General features: G+C 35.0%; 3 protein-coding genes across 4 annotated transcripts; 1 reads left to right on the top strand and 2 right to left on the bottom strand.

The window, feature by feature from the left end:
* LOC104732989 (peroxisome biogenesis protein 5-like) lies at nt 9,307–15,338 on the bottom strand. 2 transcript variants are annotated; one of them, XM_010452606.2, is made up of 16 exons: nt 15,059–15,338; nt 14,781–14,909; nt 14,539–14,671; nt 14,044–14,237; nt 13,324–13,575; nt 12,438–12,557; nt 11,936–12,097; nt 11,401–11,582; nt 10,822–11,056; nt 10,598–10,682; nt 10,385–10,494; nt 10,232–10,298; nt 10,074–10,129; nt 9,925–9,990; nt 9,734–9,828; nt 9,307–9,636 (listed from the first exon to the last, which is right to left on the bottom strand). In XM_010452606.2, exons 1-16 carry the CDS (start codon nt 15,176–15,178, stop codon nt 9,558–9,560), a joined length of 2,085 nt encoding a protein of 694 aa, XP_010450908.1. In that variant the 5' UTR covers nt 15,179–15,338; the 3' UTR covers nt 9,307–9,557. The 2 variants fall into 2 exon arrangements, with proteins under 2 accessions (XP_010450908.1, XP_010450900.1); XM_010452598.2 differs by having other exon boundaries at nt 10,074–10,298.
* Nucleotides 16,746–19,039, top strand: LOC104732978 (COP9 signalosome complex subunit 6a-like). Its single transcript, XM_010452592.2, has 9 exons — nt 16,746–17,103; nt 17,248–17,336; nt 17,446–17,539; nt 17,755–17,816; nt 17,902–17,980; nt 18,065–18,157; nt 18,294–18,394; nt 18,485–18,540; nt 18,695–19,039. Exons 1-9 carry the CDS (start codon nt 16,806–16,808, stop codon nt 18,774–18,776), a joined length of 954 nt encoding a protein of 317 aa, XP_010450894.1. The 5' UTR covers nt 16,746–16,805; the 3' UTR covers nt 18,777–19,039.
* Nucleotides 19,240–22,625, bottom strand: LOC104732968 (probable WRKY transcription factor 2). The gene is made up of 5 exons (XM_010452582.1): nt 22,347–22,625; nt 21,348–21,814; nt 20,286–21,265; nt 20,045–20,203; nt 19,240–19,951 (listed from the first exon to the last, which is right to left on the bottom strand). The coding sequence occupies exons 2-5, from the start codon at nt 21,762–21,764 to the stop codon at nt 19,396–19,398; spliced, it is 2,112 nt and encodes a 703-aa protein (XP_010450884.1). The 5' UTR covers nt 21,765–21,814; nt 22,347–22,625; the 3' UTR covers nt 19,240–19,395.

The raw sequence follows: 23,202 nt of genomic DNA, 5'->3' as shown, positions 1-23,202 counted from the left end.
ATTGATATCCTTTTCAACAAATTTATACTTTTTAGATTTTTTTAAGTAAACTGTTGGTACCAGTGTATTAAGTTTGTTGTGGCCTAAGCATATATGCTAATCTGTCTACGAAACATACGTTAAACAGTGTATAGTATCTTTAACCTATTAAATTCATTTTTCTTGGTTGAATTTTAAAATACCACGTCGTCAGCATGATTAATAACAGTATATGATGTTAAACGGCAATTAAGTTCGTCGGTGTTATATATAATCAATATATGTCACTTTCGCTCTACAACTTTGAGTTTGGGTACTTGAATAAAAGTTTTCTTCGCAAATCTTTTTGAGATGTTCAAAAAATGGTGTTTATATTTTTTTTTAAAAGTAGTTAGTAATGTATGATTTCATTGTTAATTTTTGAGACAAACGTGAAACAGTTAGATTAGATACATAGGCTCATAGTAATCTCAAATGTCATAATGCCCCTATAGGGGAAATTTAAATTACCAAAATTTGCTTCGGTAGATACCTTAATCTCTTAAAGAATGAAATACTGAAATAGTAAGCTTTCCATTAATACTTTATTTATATACTATATACAAATACATATACACACGTCGTTGTCAATCTTTAATAAAAAGAAAAAAGGAGAAAAAATGGGCAGTGACTATCTTACATTGTATGTAGCGTTATTTATGAATGTCTCTGTATCTCTGCTCTATAGATTCTTTTCCTCATTTGATTATTATAAGTATACGTTACTATATCTTTTCAGTTTTCAGGTTCTTTATTCTTCTAGAAACATATCTATGAATGTCTCTATTTTATCCATCCTTATCTTTCTCACTTTATTTATTTCGCCTTCTATATATATGTAGTGGAGAGATTATAATTAACATAAGTAGACTAAAGATTTCGTGGACGTCTTATATATAATCTTATCAACATATGATTAAATGTGAAAATTATCCCAGAAACTGATAGAAACGTACTCGATAAATCACTTTATATTGTTATGGCAGAAACTAATTAAGTAAGAGTGGTTTTCATTGTTACAAAGATTGCTTATCAAAATAAGAAAGTCTGGATTCCCAAGGTTATGAATGGTACGTCAGTGGTTCATATATGTATATATTTTGGGTGGTTGATGTGTTGCATCTAATATATCACTGTCTTTTATTATTTCTGAATTTTAATGTCTATATATGTTCTTACTTATTTACATTTTGATCTCACATACCTTCATGTTAAACTTATTTACTCATTTTTTTGGATTTCGTCTCCATAAACTTCGTCATCTCTCACAAGTTCACAACCTCGACCTCTTTATCTACTTCATCGTCAAACCTTTGTAACAAAAAAAAAAAAAAAAAACCTTTGTAACATGTTTTATCAAAAGACTTTGTAATATGTTTACCATTCGGGTCTACAATTAATTTTAAAAGACAATTGCCATTCTGCATTTCTGTAAAGTATGGTTTCTATTTATTTTGTTTTATTTTTACCAAAAATAGTTTGTACTTTAGAAACTTTGGTTTGGTATAATTTGTGTTTATGTTCGCTTTCCAATTCATAAGAGTTGGAATGGTTCATTATTTGGTTTTTTTTTTCATATAGATAAAGATATAATATTCGTTTGTGACTAGTGGATATGTTATTCAGTGATCTCTTCTTTAAGATTCTAGTTGGACTACTATTTCAATTCCGGAATGTAAAAGTTATTTCCGGTTTGATGATCTTAATCGACAATAGATTGTGGTTAACCGATTCTCAAGACAAGATCTGAATATTTGTTTTCCGGTTCGAACTGAAAATATTGATCTGGCCCTAAACGCAAACCATTGGTACAAGTCTGTCTACCTAAAAAGAAACTAAAGTAAAGGGGCTTCGAATAAATTAACTTTCAGAGAAAATGGACCTTTGAGTTCGGGTTAATTAGAGGATGAAGTGGTCCTTCAAACACCTATATATATATTAGAGTTGTCAATATCCTCTTTTTAATCTATGGTCCGAGTTCCCACTTGCTACCACCAAAATCTTCTATAAAAATATTGTATAATCCTATGTAACCACTTCTAATGACTTTGGCATGAAACAGACTTAATTACCTAATTATGTAATAAACATAAAGAAATACTTATAATATTCTTTGTTACTAATTGAACGCACTATAATTTTACCATAATATTCCTAATCCCCACACTTACTTTCATCAAATATATATATATATATATATATATATATATATATATATATATATATCATTCCAAGAAAATGGTTGTTCCACTCTAAATCGCCAAGTTAAATTTCAGTGAAGTGAATGATGATATCATCGTATACGCCAAAGGGAATAGTTTAATACAAACAAAGGAATAAATCATTATACAGAATGTTAAGCTATGGCCTAAACGAGATTCTTATTATAATAAATAATCCACACGCAAACCATTGTCGATATATATTTCATTCCTGATGTCTAATGATCGAAATGGACCGTAAATGAAACAGTTGAGCTTTAGCTATTGTTTTTACTGAGTAAGTGGGGCTATATATGCTTTAGCAGAGGAGGTATAGCTGTGGCCAAGCCGGTAAGATATTGGTGAGAGGGGAACTTTGAACTAGAGAGGTCTTTTTATTAGAAACAAAATACAAAAACTAGCTAGCCAGAGAGATGAAACCGAAATATTTTCAAAAATATAATGTTAATTTCACAAAATTCCAACTTGTTAATGTAAAATCTTTAGCTGGTTTAAAACTCATAATACAAATATTAAAGTATATCATATGTTGTTAATATCCATTATTAGTTAATATATAGAAGATACGTTGATCTTAGCAACCGTGCTAAAATATCATGTGAAGACTTTAAAAAAATAACAACTCAGCAATCTATAACAAGATAGAAAAAGGTAGTTTCAATTGATACCCACCATTATAAAGAATATACATACATTATCTTAATTACATATTCAATAAGTATATTGTAAATATATATATATATATAGAGAGAGAGACTGAATAATTCAAGAAATAGTATCTAAAACTAAAAAGTATTAAAATAATTAAACCAAAATTAAACTCTAAATTTTTCTTTTGAATTAAAATTTATAGATATTGTAAAACTAAACTAAAATAAGTACAAGTACACTATGCCATGTACATGTCCAAAACAATGTGAGATTAAAAGACAAAAATCTGATCATAGAATAAAAATTCCTATGGCTTATACTTAATTATGAGTTATGATATGACATATACTTAATTAATAAAATTTGGTCACAAAATATTATCCAATTAAATTATGATGTAACCAAAAATAGATTAGCACAAGAGTGACCCACCGTACGAAGAAACATCAAGGAAAAGACTCTCTATCACATCAAAGCCAAGTGAGTCGTTTTTTTCCGAGGTGGGAACACTTAAAGGTGTAGTGGACCGACTTAGATCCACGACTGATCCCTACCATTTTACTCTTCTTATTAATTTAATATATAAATATTAAGTGGGAATCGTAAAGGTTCGGATAAGCTTTATATATGGAGATAGCAATCTCGTCCGTATACGCTACAACCTTAATTAGGTTTTGAGATCGGTCTTCGAATTGATACTTAGTTTTAAAGGGTGTAAAAAAGGGTAGCCATTCGAATGGCAAAAGTTTTAAACAATTGCACGTATGATAATTTATTTGGTTTTTAATTTTCGTTTTTTATTATTTTATTTTGGTTTAATTTCGGAGTTATTCTAGGGGGGGACCGGAAGCTAGAACTAGTTTCCAGCGAAACCGAGTCGAAATATAATCATAACATGTTATTAGTTAACTTCCAATGTATGGGATGGGACTGATCTATGAATATATGCCATAGTCTGCATGCTACCATGCATGTAGGACATTGTGTTTCATATCCTTGCATCAAATGAAACTTAGACATGACGACATCATAACATGCATAAGAGGGATATATATGTTTTCAGTGACAATCTAATTGGTCCATCGTATTGCGGCCATATGTTCAAGGCCTTGGTGCAGACTATCCTTTCTATATTTGTTGATGTCTAGATCAATCAAAATAACTATTTTTTCCAGAATTTTAAGGGAAAAACGGATAACTTTTTACTAAAAGATACCAAAGTTCAGCGATTGTTTGATGCTCGAACTAATTAATTATAGTCGAAGTAAATGGTTGTTCTCTCTAGTTTTTTCTCAGTAAAACCAGGATCCCTCTTGTGGGTGGAATACTTTCCTCTACATATAGGGAGAGGTAGTGACGACCTAGGACTCAACTACCAGTACAAATTACATATATTCATTAAACTTAACAATATATCACTGAGAGAAAAAAAAAACTGGATATATTTTCTTTCAATCACCTAACACCACATATAAAACTATTTCTATCTCGAGCTCTCGTTTTATTCATATGCATAATACAGTAATATATACATATTGAAACTTCAGTGTATAGCTGCGTACACCCAATGAGAATTTGCGCGTAGCTTCTGGTCTCATTAGCTATAGGTATAGAGTGAGACTGGTGTACTGGTGTAGCTAGAGAGAAATGTTAAATAGTTAGAACCCTACGAATCACGTGAAGCACAATTGGTCAGAAGTACTATACTGTAAGACTACTATACTATAGTTATCGTGATCTGCTCTCATTGGCTATTAACTATTGGAACAGCTAGCTACTTAATTCCGTTCAGATTTATGTGAATTCGGTTAGTTAATTTGGTGAAAGTTTGGTCAGAAAACTGTGATAAAACAGAAAAGCTATAGTTCCATTCCAGAGAAGGGAGAATATATATNGGCCATATGTTCAAGGCCTTGGTGCAGACTATCCTTTCTATATTTGTTGATGTCTAGATCAATCAAAATAACTATTTTTTCCAGAATTTTAAGGGAAAAACGGATAACTTTTTACTAAAAGATACCAAAGTTCAGCGATTGTTTGATGCTCGAACTAATTAATTATAGTCGAAGTAAATGGTTGTTCTCTCTAGTTTTTTCTCAGTAAAACCAGGATCCCTCTTGTGGGTGGAATACTTTCCTCTACATATAGGGAGAGGTAGTGACGACCTAGGACTCAACTACCAGTACAAATTACATATATTCATTAAACTTAACAATATATCACTGAGAGAAAAAAAAAACTGGATATATTTTCTTTCAATCACCTAACACCACATATAAAACTATTTCTATCTCGAGCTCTCGTTTTATTCATATGCATAATACAGTAATATATACATATTGAAACTTCAGTGTATAGCTGCGTACACCCAATGAGAATTTGCGCGTAGCTTCTGGTCTCATTAGCTATAGGTATAGAGTGAGACTGGTGTACTGGTGTAGCTAGAGAGAAATGTTAAATAGTTAGAACCCTACGAATCACGTGAAGCACAATTGGTCAGAAGTACTATACTGTAAGACTACTATACTATAGTTATCGTGATCTGCTCTCATTGGCTATTAACTATTGGAACAGCTAGCTACTTAATTCCGTTCAGATTTATGTGAATTCGGTTAGTTAATTTGGTGAAAGTTTGGTCAGAAAACTGTGATAAAACAGAAAAGCTATAGTTCCATTCCAGAGAAGGGAGAATATATATATACACACTACAATAAAAAGTGAATATTATTAGTACTGTTCAAGAAAACGCTAGGCAGTATGTAGGCGGTGATCCAGCGCCTAGCGCCTAGAATGCGTAATTGGAATTTAGGCGTTTATAACATAAAACATTATACATATGATAATATATATAATTTATGTGAAAATATATGTTAGAAAAATAATAAATAATAAATCATAAACAAGAATTAGAAAAATGCATTTATTTAATTTAGATTAATAATATGTAAACTTTTATAATTATGTATATGAATATAAAACTTAAATTTTTAAATATAGGTAGTAAAAAAGTTAACAATATCTATTAAAATAATATTATGCGATTTTAGGCAGTTTAGACGGTCATCTAGATATCTGCTGAGTGCCTAGACCGCTTTTTTGAACCAATATAATAGTCACAATAAATAAATAGTTGGTTAGATAGTAACGTATTCATGACCAAATAAATATGTCAAAGACTTGTATGTAAATCGTCACAAACAAATGGTCATAATATAACTTTTTTCGTGTAGTGAAATGATCATATATATAATTAATTTTGCAAAAGATGCTGTAGTGAGTCAGATAATTTTACTAATCATCACCCCCGTTGATTTTTTTCTTTCCAGAACTATATATATATATATATGGTGATCAAATGTCAACTAAAAAAATTGACCACGTACATCAATATATGTACGTAGCTCTCACTCTCAATAGGAAGGAACGGGTAGTAATGAATAAGGGTTTCTTAGGTTTGGGACGATGACATATCGTTGTGAACTTGTGATATCCGAGTGACCCTATTTTCGTACAAGCCAATTCTTCGATGATTTGAAAATACATGACGTCTCTTTCCACTCAAAGGCCAAGCTTGTTAGCTTCTGCTACGTCTTATATAAAGATGTATCCTATTATTATTTACACTATGTTTATGGTCCCCTACCTTCTCCTTTCTTCCTAGTTTTGATGAGTGTTACCTCTATGGTCTTATTATATTAGGCCCATAGAGAATCTAATATTCATTCCACGCGTCGGCTCCTTCTATAGTCTATACGTTCGAGTATTACTTCCTACGTAAAAAAATATATTCATATATAGTTGCTACAATGTTTATGATCAAAATCATGTGTATATATCTATTTTATATTTTTGTAATTAAACTACCACAGTGGATTTATTTTAAAGGAATTTTTTCATCATTTTCTTTTTAAATTTTTTTTTTTCTCGAATCTACAGTCAAATGTGATTTTTTGCTATGATGTATTTATCCGTTTCATAACTTAGCACAAGGTGCACCATCGTCCATAGAAGACTTCATCACCTTAAACAGTTTAGGTGAATCCATTTTTTTCCATCAAAACACGTCCATTCAGGTAGACGATAAGGATTCACAACAGATTTATTAAATTTGGCCGAATATCGAATAGCCGGATTTTCAATTGGGAGATAGTTCTTAGAAACATTTTGGAATGACAACTTTTGTTTTTTTAATCTTATATTCTAATTTAATTAATTTTTAATATTTCATCATTTTTAAGATTAGAAAACAATAATCTCCTAGAAAAGAAAATTTGAACATTATTGACTTTGTTTGTCAACTCAATTATAAATACAACAAAAATGTATAGCTATTTTCGTAACGGTAAAAGCTTGCATGCATACACATAACAATGCACATGCACAATGCATTGACTTTTACCCTTTAATAACAGAAAACAATGCATTCTCAAACCGAAGTTAACAAGGACATATGTATAGAGAAACAAACTCTTTTTTTTTTTTTTTTTTTTTTTTTTTTTTTTTTTTTTTNAACAAACTCCTTTAAACTAATTTTTACTATTCTTCTTTACAAAACAAGTTGTTATAAAAAGGGTAAAGGAGTTTGTTTAAACAAGATGTTACTATCAAATGTCAACTTTAAAAATTGACCAACGAACATATCTTTATATATATGTAGCTCTCAAGAAGGAGGAAGGGTAATAATGAATAAGGTTTTCTTAGGTTTCGGACGATGACATATCGTTATGCTATCCGAGAGACCCCATTTTGGTACAAGCCAATTTGTCGAGGATATGGCAATATATGACATCTCTTTCCACTGAAAAAGCCAAGCTTGCTAGCTTCTGCTACGTTTTATATAAAAGTGTATCCAATTATTATTTATACTATATTTAAGGTCCCCTGCCTTCTCCGATCCCTTCTTCCTACTTTTGATGATTGTTACTTCTACGGTCTTCCTACTTTCCTAAGTCCATAGAGAATCTAATATCCATTCTATGCCTCGGCTTATTCTATTCAAGTCTTACTTCCTATGTTAAAATAAAATTCATAGTTGTTATTTACTATGTTTTTTGATAAAGTAGTTGTTACAATGTTGCTGATTGTATATAAAAAAAAAACACTTAACAAGTACGGTTTCTCTGAGATATTCGGCGGGTTCAAGTGTCATCAATACACGGGCTGGTAAAAGTAAATTTTTGTTCGCTAGTGATTAGAAACCACTATGTCATGAGATTTTATCTAATCATGTATACATTTCTACTTTATATTAAACTAAATGTATATATTCTTAGAAGAAAAATTTCCTAATTAATTTTTTTTTTAATCCTAGATTCTAATTTAATAAAAAAAATCATCATTTGTAAATTCTTTTCATGGTTTGTCTTTTGAAATTTCGATAGAAACTGAATTTGCTGTTTAGAAAATCACTCGAAACTAAGATTAGAAAAGGATATTTTCTCTCCACAAAGTACCAAAATTAATTTTTCTTTCCCTCACGTGAAGAAAGACACTAAAAATAACGAAGTTAAGATCTGAGGATTATGGTCCATCGTTCTCTTATCTTTTCTTTTCGCTTTTCTCTCAATACCAAAATGTCGGAAAGCCAATGAACTGTCTCTATAACATTAAAAAATCACTTTATTTTTATGATTTTATATATATATATATATATATTGCTATGCTACATCATCCAAAATATATATTTAAAAAAAAAAACTGATATAGAAAAACAGTATTTTTTATGGTGTTTAATGTTTAGTACTGTACGCTCAAAAGTACACTAGTATATAGACCGTAGTCTGTATATGGTATCCCTCGTGACATTGTTCTCAATTGCGTTTATAGGATTCATAGTATGCAACCCATAAAATGAAGTGAAAGAACGAATAACGATCTCATGAGTATAGGGATCTCTCGAAACATACATCTCATTGGACGTCTTCGCGATTCATGGAAACCAAATATATCTACAATTTATCTATGTATATTCTCTTCATTATCAGCTTTTTACGGATCTCTTTTTAATTGCTTTAAATGATTAGGTTTTTTATATTCTTAGGGTTCGCAATCTCATTAACCACTTTAGAAGAAACACACACTCGTCTCTATTAAAACATGTCACTTTTATATTACTTGCACGTTTTAGGTGTTCATCAGAGTTTTCTGTGCGTGGCAGCTAATTAGGTCTAATGCATAGCGTTTTAAATATGCAATTAGGTAACCCATACATACTTTAAGACAATCACTAGCGCGCGATTAGCGTGCATAGACATCATCATTCCATGATTGAAGATCCGTACAGGTACATCATTTTATGTTCCAACAATTTTGGCTTTGGGACCATATCTTCAGATTAGTGTTGTACTGAAACAGAGCATAAAGTGTCACTTCACGTCTAAATTCTAAAATCAGTGTAATACTAGCATCTCTCCGGTGAAGAGGAACAAGTTACTACTATACATTATACAATGCATCATGAACGAATCAGTTCCATATTGCAACATTTTACGAGAATAATTTTATTTATTTAAACCCAATGCAAGGTTTATATTTTTAAATTTATAGTTTACTTTTACAAAACTAAAAAAAAATGATGTTACTTAATTGTAAGATTTTCACATCTGGCCACTTCGATTGTAAACGATCGATCTCAGGGTAGGATTTGAATCAGCTGCCTTTGTCTACTCAAAGCGGGAATTCTTTCTGCAAAAGATCGAGGTTCCTTGACTCGCAGGCTTCGATCAGGTCTTGCCTTGAGGCACAACTGCAGAAAGTTTTTAACAAAAGAACCAAAATTTCAAGGGTCTCACTATGAAACAATTCACACCGGAGAATAATGTTCAGGAGTTTATTATACGTACCTCAACGAGAGCCTCAAGTATTGCCATGCGTTATCAGCTTTAGGATTCATCGCAAGGGCACGAACATAATACGGGATTGATTCTTTGTACATCCCCTGTTACAACAATTACAAACACAATAGCATCCCTAATCTCAGTACTTTTTAAGTTGTCAATTATTATCAAACAAGAAACAGAGACCGAACTCAAACCTGGTTTGCATAACTGATTCCCATGTTTGCCCATGCACGAACGTAATTAGGCTTCAAATCTAGAGCCTGCAAGTAAAAAAAAAACAGAGTCAGAAAGAAGCAGAAAGATGAAACCTAGAGAAGTTTGATTCCCGTGCTTAGAGCAGTACCTGTTGATAAGCAGATATGGCATCAGCACTCTGGACACTGTTGGCTTGTGTAGCACCTAGCTTATTCCACAGAGAATAATCGTTTGGTTTTAGTTGTAATGCTGTTTGGAAGGAAGTAATGGCTTTATCAAAATCCCTGGACAGATTGTAGAGCACACCTAACACTATATGCACATCAGCATCCTCAGGATGCATCTGAGAAGCTTCATTGAATAACCTAGCAATCTGTTTACACACAGATAAGCAATTAGAGTTTCAATACAACCACTAAGATTCAACTGTGGAGTATTTAGAAGAGAAAGAGCACTTACATCAACATGGTATAGAGAATCAGCTAGCTCTGGGGGCGCAATTGCTCCATATTTTGGGTGATTTCGCAGCCATCCATATAAATATTTCAAAGCAGTTGCTTGCTCCAACTCTGTAATTACAGAGAACAAGATATTAATTACCTATCTAATTCCAAAGAATGTATGACCATATGTATTCCATATTGAGCATATTGCTACATAGCAAGTACTAACCGTTGGTATGACTCACACCAAGCGCAAGAAGCACCTCTAGATTTGTGGGATCGGCCGCCTGTGCACGCATCATTGCAGCTATTGCCTGTGCATCCACAATAGTATTTTTTTTGAAAAACGAATTGCGTAACAATCTCTTCTTTTTGACAAGTATAGGTGATGAATTGTTTTTTTTTTTTGAATTTATAGGTGATGAATTGTTAACGTAAATAAATATGACTAACCTGTTGATCATCATCGTTCTCTGCATGTGTGACCCCAAGTAATCTCCAACCTTCAGCATTCTCAGGGTTTTTCATAACCTCCGCTTCTAGAGCAAGCGCTGCTTCACTCAGAAGTCCTTTTCGAAACAATTCCTGCCCTTCTTTCATGGGTTCAGGGTGACCCACATAAGGATTCATGTCAGAGAAGACGTAGACACCACTGGTTTGTTTCCCAGAATTTTTCTCACTCAGAAACCTAGAGAGCCATATATTTTGTTAGATGAACTTGAAAGTCGAATATGCATGTTGGATAAACATTGTTCAACCCCACAGATACAATTTATGAGGTTATCATAAATAATCTTTTGACTAAACAGGTGAATCCAGAATGTTAAATATAAAAACCTGGTATGTAGAAATAACAAAGAACTGCATAGTTGCATTAAGGAACCAGAGAGAAATGCAGAAGTAAGAAATAAGTTTTAAAAAAATTCCATCGTGTCTGCGCTTACCCACCCCCCTCAAGGATTACAGAATGGACAAGCAGAACGAAGAAAAAAAAGAAGTTATAATAGATCAATTAGAGAACAGTGGACTTACTCATCATAAGCATTTGCCCATGCATCAGCTGAACTATCACCCACGGGCCCTTCAGCAAATTCATCTACCCAGTCATCAACATTCAACTTCGAAAACTCATTAACCCACTGGTCTTCCGCTGATTCTTGCTGTCCTCTCCCGGAAGCAAACTCATCGGCCCACTGTTCTGGTCCACGTGCAAGCTGTAACCCACCAAATTATAAGCTTATTTTAGATGCTAGGTGATGCTTCTTATAAAAGAAAAAGAAAAAAAAAGAGATGATAGGTTGCCAATATACTTTCTACCATGGCAGGACTTCATATTCTGTAACTATAAGGAATCATTGGAAAAATGTGCAAAGAAAGATCTACACTGAAGCCTTTCAACTATAAAGACGTTACTGATACAAAGTGAACGAAATTACTAAACCTATCATCCTGAGCTTCAGTTGCGGATATAAAGGCAATCAAGACAAAGGCATGGCAATAGATCAATTACATTAGCATGCTAAAGTGGCAAGTAAGACCCTAAAGTGAACAGATAATAAGTACATACTTTCTCATTTGCGAATTGATCAGCCCAACTTGGTGGCCCCAGATACTGCTGTTCATATTCCGTAGCCCATTCCCCGGGAGCTGATGCTTGCTTGACCTGATTCTCATCAATAATAAGCTCACCACGGCTCATCTTTGAAACAAATTGAAGGAATCTTGAATTCTGCATTCACCAAACATTTTGCCAAGCTTTTACATAAATCTCAAGAGACAGCCCGCACATGAAGTCAAGAGGAAAAGCATAGTATAATTTTGTGACATAATTAAAGAAACCTTCAAATTCTAGCACATAAGCCCAAGAAAAACATTTTCTATGTGCAGTAAAAGATCTCAGCAATGGCCATAAGTCCATAACTGATCAGAACAGTCCAGAAAAAAAGATATGTCGTCCAACAGTACAGTTTATTGCAACCTGACCGATTGATAATACTATCAACGGCTGTTTAGAATTGGAGGAATTCAATTTGAAAGCACATAAATTATTTATGCTAGGCTACACTGACCTGAAATTTCGGATTCCCATCCTGAGATAGTGTATGCGCAAGCTTACGAGTCTGCTCCATTGCAGCCATATTTTGCATATCCATACTTCTCATTTGGTTTGACATCAATTGAGATTGACCCTTTAAAGTTCAAGAAAATAAAAAAAGATGGGGCACCATATATTTTCAGAAGAACATGATAAACTATCACAGAACGGAGTTGTTGGCAAATAAAATGTGAGTCAAACACTGATGACTAATACAGCACAAAAAATTCACAACAGATCAGGCTTTCGAACAACTATGCCCTAGGGACGATCTAAATCAAATCCCACAATTCACCAAAATAAATCCCCTAGATTTTTCTATGATACTCACTGAAAGCTTATCAAGCATATGCTTGGCATGGACAGTCAAAGAGAAGTTTCAAACAACTGAAGGAAATTTTTTCTATCATATAGCTTTTAATGCTAGAAGTACCTGCTCAAACTCAGTGGCCCACCCATTCACACCATGTTGCTGCTCAAAAGACTGGACCCATGAATCAGGACCACCGTGATACGTCCCATGTTGGTTAAATTCATCCCCCCAACTGTCAGCAGGATGTAAGTTAGGTTTCACAACAGCTTGAGACTCATTCCAGTAATTATCTAGCTCCTGAAATCTCCCGGGAACATGACCTCTAGCTTGTATACCCTCGTCGATATCTAAAGATGACAATAATGCGTTTACCTTGAAAAACAAGGTAGAATAAAATATTCAGCCGAAGAAATGGAGAAGAGAAGNTATATTTGTCATGATATTCATTGAAAGCTTATCAAACATATGTTTGGCATGGACAATCAAAGAGAAGTTTTCAAACAACTGAAGGAAATTTTTCCTATCATATAGCTTATGCTAGAAGTACCTGCTCAAACTCAGTGGCCCACCCATTCACACCATGTTGCTGCTCAAAAGACTGGACCCATGAATCAGGACCACCATGATACGTCCCATGTTGGTTAAATTCATCCCCCCAACTGTCAGCAGGATGTAAGTTAGGTTTCACAACAGCTTGAGACTCATTCCAGTAATTATCTAGCTCCTGAAATCTCCCGGGAACATGACCTCTAGCTTGAATACCCTCGTCGATATCTAAAGATGACAATAATGCGTTTACCTTGAAAAACAAGGTAGAATAAAATATTCAGCCAAAGAAATGGAGAAGAGAAGAGCAAAGAAAAGTAAAGGAGAAGAGAAAAATACTTAGGTCAACAGCAGCATAAAAAGGCTTAACCATACTGCATAGCTAGCATGGTCTCAACAAAATCCATACTGGACAGTAAAACAACAGCAATAAACTAAAGCCCTGAACCACAGATGATTCTGAAATGTGATAGTGCTACATCTGTTGCCATTCCAAAATGTTACATTTTGATGTAAATTTAAGATCAAGGAGGGGCGGACCTAAAGTTTATTGTTATTTCACTTGTCTATATAATTGAATAGATCTTCATTTCAACAGAGCGATGGGCATGAACAATTAAAGACCAAAATATGAAGCATATATACTCGACCCTTAAAAGCTAAGTTGAAGGCATATAACACAATGATTCTGCTACGGAGAACTATCAGATAAACAGAAAACCTGAGAATTGATAAACTCCTCTCCCCTATCGGCAAAAAAATGCCGGGCCATTATGCTACTACGATCACGTATACATTGTTTGTCACTTTGTGACAATCCCAGAATTGGAACAGGTGCTGGACGAAACGGAATACCACCACGGCTACTCTCAACAAATGAATGCAAAAAGTTTGACAAAACTCTCTGTGGGGGTCCTGCAATATATAAGCAATGTCAAAAAAACAAATCAAACAAGCACAAGAGAACGCCTGCCTAGACATTTGCTATATATCGTAGGAGTGTGTCGTAGAGAGAAAGTTTCGTCAATAATGACCATGCTATATTTCATGTCGATATACTAAACTACTAATAAAACTTTCACTGTTAACTTTTCTTCCTACAAAATAATGTTGTGTACGTCTTGGTTGAATATGAATGAGTGAAAACGATATCACCATTTCTTCACATTTCTTCAACATCAAAACCACAATATCTGAGCGAAGTCAAATCACAAACCTTCAAATGTAGGCTGAACAGGCTCATACATAGGTCCCATAGGAGGCATAGGTACACCTTGCTGTACCTCATCCCAAGCAGCACCAAGACCATTCTGATCTACAGAGCGGAAGCTACGAAAGAACTCTGCCCCCTAATGAATAAAAATGGCAAACCCCATCCAGCCGTCACAAACTCTATTCAATCATAGTCAATATACACACAAGACTACAAAAAAATCATAATTTTTGCAGAGCAATAACCTGAGCACCCGGTTGCAGACCAGGTTGATCTAACTCAGAACCAGGAAGTGACCTTATATGTTGATCTTCAGAGTAAAATTGTGGCTCAGGACCTGAACGGTTAGCATTAGGTATCTCCTTGAGCCTTTCCTACACACCAAATCATCAATCATCAAATAAACATTTTGAATTTCACAGAAAAATATTAAAACCCCACGAAAAAAAGAGATCTACTTCGACTTTGAGAGAATTGAAATCAGGAGACTTCAAATTCAATACAGTACGAGCAGGAAGCTAACCTGGGTTTTGGAAGATGAACCAAGTAGGGCGTTGGTAAGAGCTCCGAGAGGATTAGAAGAAGAAGAAGAACCGGGAACCGCACAGGCGGCTCCGCCGTTAACAAGGTCTCTCATCGCCATGTTTTTTACGCTTTATCTACTACTCCGCCGCGACCACCGCCGTCGAGTCTATTAGTACGGTTTACTCCGACCTCAGGAGTGGATCATCACCTCCCAAATCCCCCCAATCTATATGTTGTCTCGTCTCGTGGCGGTGTTTTTTTTGTTTGTTGTGTTTAGTCAAAAACGAATTGTAATTTTTTTGATAGTATTTTCGTATTTTTAATATTTAATTACATATTATCCACACCACACACACACCAACACATTTTTGTTTTTTTCCTTATTGTGAAAAAAATAAAAATATTTTACTTTATCTGTATTTTTTTTAAAAACTGATTTTTTATTTATTATCTAAATTTTAAACATTTTTTATCTATATTTTTTTAGAAAATTAAATATTAATATTTTCTTATTCAATCGTTACAAATGAAGGTAGGTGTTGATTAGTTCTCCCGCTATCTCCCATAAATGCTGAGTTTGCGGATGGTAGCGGTTGCTAGCGATTGGTACCAATCACACAAATCGTTTCCAATCGCTCCAAATCGCTTCCAACTGCTTCAAACCACTGAATTTTAAAAGCTGCTTCTCGCAAGCGTTTGCGGTTGCGGGTGGTTGCGTTTAGAATTTTTTTTCTTTTTTATTAACTTGAAACAAATCAATGATAACGAAATATATTTTTATATATATCTTTTACCTAACTATTTTTATTCATTAAGGATGAGAGAAAATAACGTACAGATATAATTGAGAATATTAAAAAATAAACAATTGAAAGAAAATAAGATTTCAATTAACAATAACCCGGAAAACTTGATGTAAATTTAATGGTACATCACACGTAACATTTCATCAGAAATTTTTTAAAAATAAGATTATTTGTGAAAAATATAAAAACAAATCATGAATAATTCTTCTCAACTCTCGTTTGATCATTACTACCAATGCAAATACTGCCCACGGAACTTATTAAGTGTGTGAGATTTAAAAAAGAAGATCTACGATCTAAAACATATGTTTTGACTTTTATCATTTATCAAATTACTTGATTAAAGTTTTGGTAAAAAGCCAAATGCATAAAATAATAAACATTTCACTATGAAATTTATTTATTAATAATTATTGTAGTTTTTTATGATTTTTAATTATTAATCAAGTTTAAAAAGTTTTTGATATTTTAAAACATTTATACAATTATATATCACATTTATTATGTTCCAACTACAATTGCATCCGCTGGTCAACCAGTCGTAAACCTCCCGCAAAAACGCACCAATTTAAATCGCTAAACCAGTTATTCAAAACGCTTAATAACATTTAAAACCGCAATCTTCCGCAACCGCAGCGTTTGAACCAGTTAGACCTTTAGTCTAGTCTTGTATCAGGACAAACATCACGTGACTTGCACGTGTATGCTCGGCCCATAATGCTTATAATTCCCACTTGTATAAGCTCGGCCCATACGGTAAAAACTCAATATCCAATTAATTGACCCGGTTTAATGTCTCAAGGACCCGAGTTATGATCCAAATTCGCATTGGTTTAAATTAGAAAAAGAACAAAAAAAACAAAAAAAAACTTTGAAAGGCAAAAAAAAACAAAAAGTTCATCGAAGGAGAGAAAGAGAGAGAGAGAGGAGAGATCGACAATGGCACGCTCGTCATCAAGCGGTTTAACATTCAAGCTGCATCCTTTGGTAATCGTAAACGTATCGGATCACTACACTAGGGTTAAGACTCAGCTCAATCCTCCTGCTTCAGTCTGCGCTAGCGGTCATGGCTCAAACAACGGCGAAGCATTGATCCAGCAGAACCCTAGGGTTTACGGATGTGTGATCGGTGTCCAGAGAGGTCGTACTGTTGAGATCTTCAACAGTTTCGAGCTTTTATATGACCCTATTACTCAAACCCTTGATAGATCTTTCCTCGAGAAGAAGCAAGAGCTCTGTAAGCTCACTACTTACTCTCCCTCAGTTTTTTTTATTTTCTCTTAATTATATGCTGCAATAGTAGAATCAAGAGTTTTTTTGGTGATTAGAGTTTGAATTGTGCTTGATTACTTTGATTTATCTGGTGTTCTTGTTTTATTAGACAAGAAGGTGTTCCCTGACTTTTACATTCTGGGATGGTACTCTACGGGAAGTGATACTGATGAATCTGATATGCATATCCACAAAGCCGTGAGTCCAATGCTTTTTGTAGTTGTTTTGTTAGATTGAGATTTTGGTCTCACTCTGTACTGAAAAAGGTGATTTTTTTATTTTTGTGTCTGGTCTCTCTTGGTGACAGTTAATGGATATCAATGAATCTCCTGTTTATGTCCTTTTAAACCCAGCAATCAATCACGCACAGAAAGATCTTCCAGTGACTATCTATGAAAGTGGTATGTTTCTGATTACTCTTCTTGAAAACTTGTAGCTAAGATTATATAACGGAGCATATTTATGGGTTCTGATATGTTAGCATGTTTGTATAGGTATGTCTGTAGTTCAGAGTTTCTACATATCTTACCAAGTCTTCATCTTTATCTACTTTTGGGCATGTATTAGAGCAGATTGTTTTTAAGATTCTAACTTTTCTTATTTTACCATTGATTAGAATTGCATGTCATTGATGGGATTCCGCAGCTAATTTTCGTTCATACAAGCTACACAATTGAGGTATGTGCTTAGGGTTGATTCTGTAATTAATCTAAGTTATATATGTGGACATTGACTAAGATTTTTGAGCTGTTAACCCAAACAGACTGTTGAAGCTGAGCGGATATCAGTTGATCATGTTGCACATCTCAAGCCATCTGATGGAGGCTCAGCAGCAACTCAGTGTGAGCCTTATTTATGTCCTTCATACTCATCATGATCCTCTTCGTCAGTCGATCTAAAATTTTGTTAATGACATTGGTATGCAGTGGCTGCTCATCTTACTGGGATACATAGTGCTATCAAGATGCTTAATAGCAGAATCAGAGTGCTCTACCAATTTCTTGCTGCAATGCAGAAAGGTGTCTCCTATTCTTTACCAAGTTCCCATTCTCATCACCGTGGTATTATGTCACCAGTCCAGGAATCTAGATAGCATATAATGTAGGGTAGTGCTTTAGGTGCCAAGGATAATGACTTGTGGTATATTATGTCTAGGTGATATTCCTTGTGACAACTCGCTTCTGAGACAAGTATCTAGCCTGCTAAGAAGATTGCCTGCCATGGAATCAGAGAGGTTTCAAGATAATTTCTTAATGGTGAGTTAGTTAGATATGCATTTTGATTCGTTTTATTGTAGCTTGTTGTCTTAAATGTCTCTCAACTTATGCTGTCCTTTTCTTTTGCAGGAATACAACGACAAATTACTAATAACTTACTTAGCAATGATTACAAATTGTTCCAGGTTTGTACCTTATGCAAGATCATATTTAGAGTATTTGAGAGCACATTAATAGGCAGGCCAATTTCTTTAAAAAAATTGCAATCTTTCTAATATCCATATGAACTGTGTAAGATATAAGTGTTTATCTGAATGGTAATTCTGTTTCAATCTGCAGTACAATGAACGAGATGGTAGACAAATTCAACACTGCGTATGACAGAAACACTCGGAGAGGTGGAAGAACTGCATTCATGTAAAACAATTCTTTCCAGCGATTCTAGATTCTAAAAGATCTTCTCTTGGTTTCTGAAACCATTTTTGACGTTGCCTCTGGGAGAATCTGGTAACTCAAGACGGCATAACAAAGTTTCAGATACTAAACGAGGAGGCGACTTATCATCTTCATTGTTTTAATATCTATAAGAAACACCTGCTTCTCTGTGAACAAGTTTGATGTTTAACAAGTTTCTATTGTTAGTAGAGAGTTTTTTTAAGGTTCGATTCTTTCAGTCTCTTGTCACATCCATTTAGCTTTTGGAGTTCGGTTTCTGTCCTTCTGTTGCATACATATACGCGTGTGTGCACGTGCTTAACATAGCTCCTTCAAAAGGAAAGATAACCAAATAAAATGTCAAGAGTATCTGTTGGGAAAGTATCATTTGGGAATTTGCTAATTTGATTTGTCCTAGTTTTTGCTTTTTTCAGTGTAAGATAAAAATAGAGGACCAAACAAAGGATTGAACATTTAAGAACAGCCTTTTACTTTACCTTCCCCAAAGTTTAAAACCAATAAAAATTAAAGAAGAAGAAGAAAAAAAAGACAGGAAATATAAAAGTTATATTATAAAGACAGAGTAAATGAAGAAGAGTAAAACTTCAAATCTGCGGTAATCTACTCATGATCTGGTTATATACCGATTGTCCTGAATCCGAAACCGGTTCAGCCTTTGGCTCCATCCCCCCTCTCTGCATCATCGCTTCACTCATATTCCCAACCGATGGTTGTGTCATATACGGGTGAGGCATACCGGGCATTTTCCCTTGACCAAACGCTAAACCAGGAATTGAAAGATTAGCCAAACCGGTTTGTCCTAAACCGAACGCGTAACCTGAAGGAGGACCCAAGTGTGGCTGAAAGCTAAACGGACCCCGGCCATAAGGAGATTGATTAGTCGCCGTGACTTGTCTCTCGAATCTGCCACGTGGCTGCTCTGAGTGATGATGTCCGTTGTGGTAATGGTGAGACTGAGCAGCTGAACCGCCGCTGCTACCGTTACTGGTGCCACCGCCTCCGTGACTGCTGTTGCGTGCGGCTGGGACGTCGTGGTTGTGTTTGCCTTCGTAAGTAGTTATAACGGATTTGAGATCATGAGAAGCTCTCTCTACATGTTTCCTCACTGTACATCCTGGAGCTGTGCACTTGTAATAACTCCTGCAAAAAACATTATGAAACGAATCGGTCTTTATCGTTGTGATGAACGTATAAACAGAACCAAAACAGAGGAGATGAGGATTTATAAAGAACCTGGGATTTGGATTGCCTTTGACAACTTTCTGACCATATTTTCGCCAGCGATAACCATCATCAAGAATGTCAACGTCACTCGTTGTTTGAACAACAACTCTTGGCTCACGTATGGCTCTTGTTGCTCCACTCATCTCTGCTGCATAAGCTTCTAGTTTCCTAAAACACCAAAAACGTTTTTAAGTCAAAAAACACAGTCACACATATTGTTCCTTTGATGTTTCAGTAGCTAAAAAGGAACCTTCTTTTCGACTCAGATTCTTCTCCTTCTCCTTCCCCACTTCTACCTCCTCCTCCATCACAACCCAAAGAGACACTTCCATGTGTCCCTCGATCATCTTCATCTTCATCGTTAGAGAATGTTGATGAAGTATCAACCACAACCACAGCATCATTTGACTCGTACTGACCTCCGGTTTGTGCTTGAATCGATCCAGATTGGTTTCCGTATTCGAATCCTGTTGTTCCCTCTTCCACATTGTTCACGTTGCTTCCACCTTGTTGTTGAGTATTATTACAACTAACCCACGTTCCAGCTGAATCTCTCTGTTGTTGTTGTTGTTGTTGTTGCTGCTGCTGTTCAACTTGTTCAGTTCCATCTGTTTGCATCCCTGAGCGGCGATTAGGTAGAGGTTTAGAGTGATTATGAGCTCCTTTGTATATAATCTCTGTAATGTGACCTTCCCTTGATCTTTCAACTTTCTTCTTCACCTGACAGTTAGGGTTTGTGCACTTGTAATAGCTTCGCGGATACTCACTTCCTTTAACTAGCTTTTGTCCGTATTTCCTCCAGTTATATCCATCCTCTGCTGGCGCACCACCAACCATCGAATCACCACCACGCCTTTGATCTTCTTCTTCCTCTTGATGATCAACGGTTTCAAGACCAGTGTTTGTTGTAGTAGCATCAGATGACTTGTTCTGACCACTTGGATCAGTTTGAACCCCGTAAAGATTGGAGCTTTCTATGTTTAGAGAACCAGGTTTTACATCTTCTTCTGCGGGTTGATGAGAAGATCTGTTGTTGTAGTTACCATAATCAACTGACATCATCTCTGTTGTGCCTTGGAAGAAAGAGGAAGATGATCTTGAAACAGACTGGAAGGTGAATGATGCTCCAATGTCATCAAAGAACTCGTCTTTCGCATTATCAGAAGACAATGCATTACTATTAAAACCGGGAAGAAATGGAAACTTCCCAGTAGTTGGAGACGGTTGAGCCTGCAATGTCAACAGAGATTTCAGAAAACAAACGCTCCATAATAATAACATCTAACTGAATGCAAACAAACTTGTAGCTTACCATTGGGTTAGTAAGGAAAACTGGAGATTCCAAGAGTGTTGCAGGGCTAAGGCCAGGAGAAGAGATGGTTAAGCAAGGAGACCGACGACCAGAGTCGATGGAGAAGTTTGTGTTAGAGCGGATACTCTCGGTGTTTAACCTCGGAGCATTAAAACCAGCTCTAGCAGCAATCCTTTCGCAGAGACCACCACCTCGAGAAACATAGGTTAGTGAAGAAGAATCATTGTTATGATTAACAGTAGTAGTGTCTTCTTCTACACCCATAACTTGGCCATGGTTCAAAGATAACTCTCTTTCAAGAACAGGTTTCGAACTATTATTCCCTTCTCCAATCACCGAGGAGAAAAGCGTCCCGGGACTAGGACTACGAGGCACCCATTCTCCCATTACAGCAACATTTTCATCAAAACCAACCATTTAGGATCAAAGAACTTGACTGAGTCTATGATCAAACTTTGATGAAACTCCTGAAAAACATGATTAAAAAACATAATCACAAAAACATCACAATCAAACATTGAAGACATGAGAAGACAAAAACTTCTTGTATTATACAATAATAACCAAGCTTAAGAGAACCAGTGAGCTTAAAAAAGCACATGCATAAGTAGTCTTGGGTCTAGTAGAGACACCAAAGTTTAATACTTTTTTTTTTTTTACAGAGTCGACAAAAATATAAATATATATATATATGAGGAAAATGAAGAACTTTTTCTTTTTCACACGTTAAGCCACTTTCATGGAATCTCACAAAATCGAAACTTAGGATTTTAGATTCTAACGAATTAGCTTCGAGAATTTTGGAGATGATCATCGAGGCATGTAGATTGAAAACAAGAAGCAACCAAAATAAAATAAAACAAACGTATGATTGTAGCTTAAACCAGACTGTAAGCAAAAACAAAAACACTAAAGATGTGATTAAACAAATCATGATTTGTTCAAAAATCCAGAATTTAAGTTAAAGATGAAACATTTTAATCGATTGTGACTAATTACCTGATTGATTGAAAAACACGACCCAGAAACACCGTCACAGCCGCCGCAGCCGCAAACGGAAACCTTCAGTTCCGCCGCTAACATCCAACTGTGTGCTCTATGATCCGACCACCAAACCCGAAAACCCACCCGACCCGGATCCCAGTTTAACACTGATAAAGAGAGCTTTTTTTCACAACCGAGAGAGAGAGAAAGAGAGTGTCCTCTTCTCACCGTATCCTTCTCCTTCCTCTCTCTGTTCTTCTTCTTTCTTCTGGGTCTCACGAAGAAAAAAAAACCCAGAAAAAAAAAAAAAAAAAAAAAAACTTTAANACAACTTCTCTCTCTCTGTCTCTCTCACCTAAACGAGGAAAGATATAATTTTATTCTCTTTTTTCTCACAATCGAAACGAGAAACAAAGTTCCAACATTTTCTTCTTCCCGTATGTTATGCTTCGAATTGAATTCTACTAAAACAAAAAAAAAAGATTTTTTTTGGTTTGTGTGGGCGAGAAGAGGAATCTTCGAAAGTGAGAAACACACAAAAAAAAAAAAAGATAGAGAGAGAGAGACAGAGAGAGGATTATGAGACCATTATGATCGATTTATAACTAAGGAAGAAGAAGAAGAAGAAGAGGAGGAATAAAAAAGTTTTACGCAGGAGGAATGGTGAAGGAGATGATGATGATGGGGAGAGATTATACACGAAGCGTTTTTTCTCACTATTGAATTAACCTATAGCATAACGCCACGTGTAATCATAAAACTTAAGAGAATAAGATCGACGGTTGGTAAGTGAGGGGACTACCGTAGGGTGTAACACATGTGATTGTTAACGAATTACAATCTGCCAACTTTTCACATTAATTTCTCTTCC

This window comes from Camelina sativa, chromosome 2, assembly GCF_000633955.1.
Source record: "Camelina sativa cultivar DH55 chromosome 2, Cs, whole genome shotgun sequence".
In the NCBI taxonomy this organism is placed as follows: Eukaryota; Viridiplantae; Streptophyta; class Magnoliopsida; order Brassicales; family Brassicaceae; genus Camelina; species Camelina sativa.
The sequence above is the reverse complement of the archived record's forward strand: the minus strand, read 5'-3'. Positions and strand labels throughout refer to the sequence as shown.